Here is a 9,396-nt window from a genome sequence, read left to right as displayed (position 1 = left end):
GCACCTACATTGAACACCTTCAAGAGTAAATTGGATGCTTATCTTGCTGGGATCCTATGACCCCAGCTGACTTCCTGCCCTTTAGGCAGGGGGGCTGGACTCGATGATCTTCTGAGGTCCCTTCCAGCCCTAATGTCTATAAAATCTATAAAATTAGCCCAGTGGTGCTCAATTTTCCAGGCATGTGTACTTGAGCCAGCCACAGAGCAACTCCAGCCCACCAGCTCAGTCCTCCATGCAAGACTGTATTATCCTGGCCACAGAGTCCTCTCACGGGTACAGAAATTTGGTGGTAGGGGAGCAGTGGCAGCATTAGCTGGCATGGCAATTAACATGCGTGCGCGCGCACACACACACTTCCCAATAAAAGTTCAGAAACAAGAAGGAAAAAAACAATTTAATTATGTAGGACGTGGAATGATGTCTATAAGACTTTAAAGTAGAGCTGGAAGAATGATTATCCTCACCTCGCATTCCTGTTCTTTTGCTGAACATGACTCGCTTTCCCCCTCCGTGTCAGTTTCAGACTCTTCTCCCAAACTTATCACACAAGTAAATGGACATTGCTCTGGTTGCTGTCCCTGAATATAATCTCCACTACTTATCTCTGAACTGTTTGAGCATCCTTCAGTATTAAGGGTGCTTATAAATGGGCAGTTGACAGAATTCAAAGTTGTGAAAGTTCTTTGAGGAGAAGGTTCAGGGCTCTCACTGATCCTGATGCCGAGCCATGGACATTCTGTCTTTTTCCCCGAATATATTGATTCTGAGCATTCTTTTGCTGTTGCAGGTGACAAATGCATTTGACAAGCAGTTTCTGTACTGTAAACATTGCTCCAAAATCCTTTTGCTAGGTGTTCAGCAACCTCTCTCTCCACACTGCTACGATCACTAGTTGTTCGAATGCTCACGCTTTCTGTACTGCACAGGTCAGACTTCAAAAGAAGATCGCTGTTTTTGTTTTCAATTGGTTTGTCATACCTAACTCCAATACCTGCTACAGCTTTTTCTGCTATGACTGTGCTATTTTGTATGCCGCTGAAATTTAAATCATCATATGGCTCATATACAGGTAAAAAAGGCACAGGATGAAGTCCATGAGGTGCAACAGAAGAGTGTTGTGGAAAAGCAGCAACATCCATTTTCTCCACAGGACAGGAGACACTCTGACACACCAAATCGCTCTTCATTACCTCTTCTTTTGATGCCTCTTCCTCACCCTCTTCCATTTCTACCTGAGCCTCTTCATATTTTGCAGCCAGCTGCATAATTCCACACTCCTGAGCTTTTTGTGTGGCATCATTATCAAATGACTCCCTCTCATGAACGGAAGCAGCTGACATTACCTGAACTTCTGTAATACTGGAACTAAGCTCTGAAGTCTGAACTCTGTCACTTCCAAAAGCTTTTTGGAACTTCCTGTATTTTGGACATAGGGAAGGCAAGCCAGAAACATTACCCTTTTCTAAACAAGCAGAATCACATGTTTGACTGGTATCCTGGAAAGCAGGAGATGATACTTTTGCATTTTCTCCATCTTTGTGGAGCTGTGAGTCAAGGGTTTGAACATCTTCCTCTCCTCCATCACCTAGGTTCCCTTCATCCACCTGGTTAATTTTATCATCTGCTTTCTGACAGCGGGATGAACAACACTGCCTTCTGGGACATTCTGGTTGGCCTGATTTACAGTCCAAAAATTTGAATTTGAGAAACTGAAAACAAGATTCTTCAATATTATGTACTCCCAAAAATTCTGCACACTTGCAGACTTCAGACACATTGTCTTTATTTAAAATAAGTTTAGCTGTATATGCAAATTCAAGTAAAGGACCAAATCCTTTAAGTGTCACCTGTATATTTAAAAAAGAAAAAAAAAACAAAACAAACCAAGTGTTAGCATACATGGTTCACTCCTGCAAGCCATAAAACTCTGTTATTTTAAATAAAGCGAATAAATCTGAATAAAAGGTTTCTGAGCCTTCCCAGAACAGTGACATGGAAATTACTTGTACTCTTTGTGCACACTGGAACCTGCCAAAGTTATAGTGGTGTACTCTACTTGTTCTCTCTAGGCTTAGCACACAACAGAAGGGGAACACAATGAGAACATCCTCTACTTCGTCAAGACAAACAAATTAAAAAAAAAGTTAACAGTGTGAGGAAAACATGCATTAAAGAAATTGTGTGTTGTCAAGATCACACAAATTGTTCCCAAAATGACATTTTATCATTTTATAGCAGCATTCCATTTTGCAATGCAATCAATTTATTTTCAGCTCTCTCAGTGTTCCTATTGCTAAAAAAAAAAAGTAAAATATTATTGTTAACTGAAGACCAAGACATACATTACATAAGGCAGCTTGAATCTGAAAGACACCTGATAAAATGCAATCCCAGAAACTCAGATGCAAAGTAATATCTAACTTAGGGCATTTAACTTGTTTCTCATTGTTTATTCAAGTCTCCTACAACATTGGTATTGGAACTTTTCAAAATAGGAACTTGGCCATGACTGGTTTTTTGTGCCTAGTACTTTGACAAAGGTGGCCTAAGACATGAAAATTAGGGTGAAGACCAGTAAAAATGCACAGCAAGTTAATTGCGATAGGGGCCTAATGTGCATCAGATACCACGCTACAAGTTCCAGCACCTTTTTAACTCACTGTAATCTGCTATTATGTGCATATTTAAAGCAACCCCATAGCTTTTATTTCGGGGTCATTAAACATGTCGATGTGGCCACAAAGTGAAAGCTAGCCTTCTCCACAAAGTTTACACATTGCCAACAAGGCTGCAGATGGAGTACTGCATCCAGTTTTGGGTGCCACACTTCAAGAGGGATGTGGATAACCTTGAAAGGGTTCAGAGGACGGCTACTCATATGGTGGAGGACCCGCAGGTAAGATGCTATGAAGTCAGACAGAGATCTGAATCTCTTCAGCTTCTGCAAGAGAAGGCTGAGAGTTGATCTTGTGGCTGCCTACAAACTCATTGGGGGGGTTGGGGAGCAGGGAATAGGGGACACTGTTTGTCAGGGTGCCCCTCGGAGTTACCAGAAATAATGGCCACAAACTGAAGGAGAACAGATTTAGTTTGGACATAAGGAAGAAATTCTTTATGGTAAGGGTCGCCAAAATATGGAATGGGCTCCCAAGGGAGGTGGTGCTTTCCCCTACCCTGGATAGGTTCAAAGCAGATTAGACAGGCATCTGGCTGGGGTTACCTAACCCCAGCACTCTTTCCTGCCTGGAGCAGGGGGTTGGGCCCGATGATCTGCCAGGTAATAGATTTCTAGAGTTGGAAGGGAAGTAAAGTGTTCTGACTAGGAGTGGTTGGATGATGCATTTGACCCTGACAGATGCCACTAATACATTATTCTGGAAAGCAAAGAAAATGCTGTTTCAGAATGGTTTCATTCAAGAATGGTTCAACATGAGTATCGCCTGCATTTTTTTTTCCAGCTCTTACAATGACCCAAAGTGGGCTCAGCTTGATTTCCATGACAGGAAAACAATATGCAAGATATAGTTATAGCTCTCCTTGAAATGGAATGAAAGGCTCAATATGAGAAATACCAGAAAATGGTTTCAACTGCCATAAAAGCACCATAGGTCATAAGAGGAGTCAGTCTTTTGATAAAGAAATAATAGATTTGGTAAATTAATTATCAGATTCACTAGTTAAAAGATTTTTAAAATCAATTAGAACCAACTCAGTATCCTTAAAAATACTTTACTCACTAGAAACTGAAGAATTACCCAACTAATTTTAGGGACTCTCGGTAACTCTTTCACTTGTTCTAGGGACACGATGTGACCCCAATTTTTCCTATACCAAAGGGCCCTGCCCCATTCTATACCACATCAAAACCCTCCATTCTCCACCCCATCAAGGGTTCATATGCCCTCATTCTTCCCCCCCAGTCTCTCTTAATTGGGACAAAAGTCAGACTGTCAACTTACAGAACTACTGTGAAAACCTTGAGAAATGAGAACATTATTATGCAGAAGTGCGCTTATGGGTGTTAAATGCCACCTTCTTTGATTTATAGGAATAAGCGCCTGAAGGGTGGCTCACAGCGTGGTGTTTAAAATGTATTATTTGACAGACAGGCAGACAAACTGATGTAAGGGCTTGAATATACTGCGAAATGGTCTGGATTATGTTGCAGAACAGGTATTCAGCAACAGCTCCCAGTATGCATATTCTTATTTGGCAGTGAAAGTGCTTTTCTGGACTCTTTGAAAACCTATTAAGCTAATCTGCAAAAACATATTCTTAATGCTGAATGAGATGGTCCCAGAAAAAGGTATTGCAGAATCACTTCAGATTCATACCAAAGGTTATTTCAGAACTAATATATTTAGTGAGATTATATATATATATTGCGTGGGGCAAGGGTGGGCTGTCTACTCCAGACTCAGGGACAAGGGATGCACTGGCTTCTTTCTAGCGGGAAGGCTGGGCCAGGGCTGCATTTGGGGGGTGGCGGCAGGGCAGGTGGTGGCGATGCCAGCCAGACACTGCTCTCCAGCTGTACTCCTGGTTGTGCGCAGGCACACGGCATTTATTGGTGACATTATTAGCAACATCAGCCAAATAAAGCAGATTGCTGATGTCAATTTTCCTTCTATTGCTGCCAATACAATATGGACCAATACATGGGTGCACCTCTGCTATGTAACATTCCCCTAGTTTCAGATCTCTGAGTGAAGAGGATTGTTAAAATGAGTTAACACCAATGGTGCTCAGTGTTTTTGTCCTATACAGCCCCTACATACCCAACCTAGCATGCAAGGCTACAGGCCACAGGGCATCCCATGTACATGTGCGGAGATCCAGCCCCCATCTGATGTGTGCATCAAGCTCATAGGCCTAGGGTTGACCAACCCTGCATTATATCATAAGAATGATGTCCCAGTCTGGAAGCTGGTAGGAGTATGACATGGTAGGTTGAGAGATGATTAAAGTGAAACTAAGTCCAAGATTTCACTGCATGGTCTCATGATCAAACAAAAATATCATTTCTGCAGTCTTACTTTTTTACAACCTTGATGATAATTTTAACTCACTTGTTTTTAGCTCTAACAGCCTATTATGCACCCCCATCCACCCATGGCACAATTTGAGAGAATAAAGCAAGGATAGATAATATGAAGAACAATCTTCCCCCATGCTTGAAACAAACACTAATAAAAATGGTGTAAAACATTTTACAAGCAGTTGCTTATCTACTAATCTGCATTTTAATTAAGCAACTAAACTAAGGCATGGTTTTATAAAATTTATAGAATTCTACCTTTTCCTAAAAGCATTCTATTCTTATAGCCTGGATAAGACCAGACCAAATAATTTAAATCTGCCTAAATTAACTGACTTGCACTTGTAACTTTCCATTGAAAGTTTCCTTGTTTGGAAGGAACAGCTAGTTTTACTAAACTAAAGTAGAGCGTGAGACAGCTTTTCCAGTTCTAATCAGACTGTTTTCTTCTATCAGCAAAGTTATTCTGAAACTTACCATAAACAAACTTTGGCTCACAATATAACATTATTTGCTCAATGTAGTTTCCAACTCATTTTCCAATAAATTGTTTTGATAATTTACTTTTACAAGCAACAATAAGATCAACTGCCTAGCATGCCTAAGAGGTAGTCAATTCAACTATCAAATTTAACCAACTTGAAAAATCTCCATCACATAAGCACAGGCAAAACTAGCCTTATACCACAACCATTAATTATCTATACCTTGTTTCTGCTTTCCCTTCCAACTGTAGATCCTTTCAAAGCTGAAGAATCAACTACTGCAAGAAATTAGAGCTTTTTGCAGCAGATTACACATAACGTTGTGTTACCAGTACCTATCTGGTCATTTACATCAGGGATACAGATACGTTTAGAATGTAACAAGATTTGGCCTGTCCAGGTCAACAGGATGTGAACACTGACCACTATATTTTCTACTACTTTAATAGACACTAGATGTGTCAACCCCACTTTTGTTGGCTCGTTTTCAAAATATGTCTATCAGATATGAGCTTTCAGAAAACGACCCATTCAAGTTCATTTCAGTCATTCATCAAGTTTTAAGTCTGACTCCAATTGTTTGAGCAGTTAATGCCATGCAGTTTCACAAATCAGAACACCTGAAGGCTGCAACCTTCTTCCAAGTCATTCTAAGTAAGTAAGTTTTGAATATATTCATTCATCCTTGACTTCCACATACATCAGCTGCCAAGAATCCAAAATAAGACTGAGAGCAAGATAAATACGAAACTGGTTACTGGAGTAGGAAGAAAACACGAGGGAATTGTTGTCATGACTGACTGACTAAATGGGGAAGAGCTTATTATTAAATTTGTAAAAGATGCATGTGTTTGTATGCCTTAGTAGCTAAACTACGACGCGGGCACAGTAAAGCTGCACCAGGGTAAAAATAAGGCTTCCAGCTCCAATTTAAGAAGGTGGATGTGACCATTTTCTTGGCAAGTCAGTGCCTTGTACCTAAATCTGCAACATCAATCTCTGAAAAAAGGAAAAAAAAAAAAGCAACATTGCCAAATACTACATAAAATCTAAGAAAGCAAAACTAAGAACATAAGCAAGGTTATTGTTTCATCTGTCACTTCTAAGAAGTACAAAACATGTAGTTAACCATCTTCTCCCTTAAAAGGCAACATGAAAATCAATGTTCTATTGATTCCCCCTAAATGCATCAGCATTATATTTTAAGAGTGTTTTGTTTTGTTTTGTTTTTTAAAAACGAGACAGAGGTCACCTCTATATGTTTTCTTTTCCACTTACATTAAGGAAAGATTGGTAGTAATTCAAACAGACAAAAAGTGTGTGGGGTGGAGACATGAGTGGGAAGAGAAGACAGAACAGCAAGTTCCCTTATTTGCTTTCAAAATTACTGTAAACATGGCAACATATTTATTTAGAGTTGTCATACTTACTTGGATTGCTATGGATAACTGAACATTTACCAACACAAATTTTGAAGAAACATGAATCATAAATTTGTTAAGTGGCGTGACTTTGTTTCATCATAGTCACCACCACCAAACCATGGAGTGGCAGAGTTTTCAAACTGCTTAACTACAGCATTGGCTGATTCTGATGAATTCCCTTGTCATACATGAAGCTCTGTGTTCTTGAACATCTATGTAGCGGACAAAAGATGAACTTCTATGTTTTACAAGATTTTTTTTTAACCTAGGCTGTAATACTGCAAGTATTGAGCATTCTAAAATGTACAGCTCTTTAAAGAATTGATTTGATATTTTAAAATGGCTTTTCAACTTTCTTAGGTGAATGTGTCCACACCCAATAGGCACTATCTATGAAGCAGCTGTCCACTCATCAAGTACCTTTTCTGCTCCTAAACCTCTTACCTATAAGTACAATTAATCTCAATTTAAAACACTTACTGCAAGAACAGCATTTCATGTAATAGATTAGAAATACTTGGTGCTGTCCAGAAGCATACCGATTTAAATGACTCTCACCTCTTCTGGTAAAGTGATGATAAGATCAGCATCCAACTGGCCAATTCTTGAAAGGAAGTAACTGCTGCAAGCTGCAAGCACAGCCCGATGAGCCCGAAATCGTTGATCTTCCACTAAAATAGTAACATCACAAAGAATATCTTGCTTTCTCTGACCATTGAGACCGAGTAGAACATTGGTACTGTGTACTGAAGACTCATAAGCAAAAACCACACTATTCTTCTCACTTAAAGACATTCTGTATCACAAATGTTAGTGTAAATCTCAGTGGAAAGCATGCTTCTATTCTTCAAACCTGAAAAGAAATGTGAAAATTTATGCAGCTGTTAAGAATTGACAGGAATTCAGCGACAACAGTAGGATAACAAGCACACATTTAAGTTACATGTTTACCATTTTTTAATTTTATATAAAATTTAGACCCACCTTTATGCAAAATTTCAAAATATATTTCTGAATATATCCTCATCTTTAAGCAAGTTTGTTACAAATAAATCTAGCACCTAGTGGACAGAGAAGCAAAACCCAACACATATGGAAAAACCTCTTAATTAAATATTTGTCTTTGGAGAAGATTGAAAATGATCACGTTACCACACAAGTTTCTGAAAAGATTTTAAGCATTACTATTTAAAAAGAAGCACCGACTAAAGTGTTACAGAAACTGAAAGAGGAAGATAAGTACCACAAATGCTCTAGATCAAAGTTCATCAAGATACTGCACAAGCAGTTTGTGTTTGTTGATTAAATAGTGTAGAGTCTAAAAAGGTTTCTTCACCTCACAAGACATCAAGATCTCCTATAATATGATAAGTTGTGGGCAATGAGTCAGTATCTCATCAACAGATCTCAAAAAACAAGGAGGAAATACATTCTGAAACGTCTTAAGTAGCACTTATTACAATGGCTGTTTGGTGGTCATTGAAGTATGTGATAATATTCTCATTGTACAGGCAACTGCTGCATAAAAAATTACAAAGGAGGCGGCAACCTACAGTATAAATACTCAAACCAGCTAAGTTCTGCTTCCAGCACTGCCACTGAGGCCTTACTAGAAGGCCTCAGCTTCCCTAGCTGCATATCATGAGGATACAAGTTAAGCAATATGTTTGAATGCATAGTTCACTCTTCACACTGCATACAAGACCAGATCCCAGGCTTCTTTTGCACCAGCAAGTAGCAAGTCACTGAGCTGATCCTGCTCCCAGCCTCAGTAACACATTGGCGTCAAAGGCTCCAATGCACTCTTGAGGCTGGGAGCGTCAATCAGCCAACTGCTGCTCCCAGCCTCAGGGATATACAGTACCCCTCGACTAACACACCCCCAAGGCTGGGAGTCCTGATCAGCTGATATTTCCTCCCAGACTCCAGGATGCAGCACAGTCAAGGGCCCCATGCATCCCCATGACTGGAAGAGGCAGCTGATCACGGATTCCAACCTCAGGAACACACTGGAGCCAAAGGACACACTGGATGCACCTTCTAGACGGAGAGCAGAAACAAGCCAATTGGTGCTCCCGACCTCAGGCAATGCATCTGAGTAGAGGGCTATGGTATGCCTCCCAAGGCTGGAAGCAGCAGTCAACTGATGCCTGATCCCTGAGACTGGTACTCCTAGTCTCAGGGATTCATAGATGTTACGGGCTGGAAGGGACATCACAGCTCATTGAGTCCAGCCCTCTTGCATTTGGGCAGGAAAAACTGCTAGGGTCAGATGATCCCAGCAAGATGGGCGTCAAGTCACTTTTTAGAGATCTCTAGGGTAGGTGACCATACCACCTCGGGGGGGAAAGAGTCTGTTCCACAGCCTAATCACTTGAATCATAAATAAGTTTCTCCTTATGTCCAATCTGAATTGATTTGCAAGCAGTTTGTGTCTGTGGGTTGT

The 9,396-nt window shown here is 40.1% G+C and overlaps 1 protein-coding gene across 3 annotated transcripts in view; it reads right to left on the bottom strand.

The window, feature by feature from the left end:
- Positions 1 to 9,396, bottom strand: part of BACH1 (BTB domain and CNC homolog 1) — a 57,698-nt gene that overhangs the window by 26,590 nt on the left and 21,712 nt on the right. For all 3 annotated transcript variants that reach the window (XM_019528795.1, XM_019528791.1, XM_019528794.1), the window contains 2 exons: positions 7,509 to 7,803; positions 468 to 1,850 (listed from right to left, as the gene is read on the bottom strand). In XM_019528795.1, coding sequence (XP_019384340.1) covers positions 468 to 1,850; positions 7,509 to 7,745 — 1,620 coding nt within the window. In that variant the 5' untranslated portion in view covers positions 7,746 to 7,803. The remainder of the gene's footprint in view (positions 1 to 467; positions 1,851 to 7,508; positions 7,804 to 9,396) is intronic.

The sequence above is a fragment of the Crocodylus porosus genome, unplaced genomic scaffold, assembly GCF_001723895.1.
Source record: "Crocodylus porosus isolate Cpor-Errol unplaced genomic scaffold, CroPor_comp1, whole genome shotgun sequence".
Taxonomy (NCBI): domain Eukaryota; kingdom Metazoa; phylum Chordata; order Crocodylia; family Crocodylidae; genus Crocodylus; species Crocodylus porosus.
Note: the sequence above shows the minus strand (reverse complement) of the source record. Positions and strands in the feature narration are given on the sequence as shown.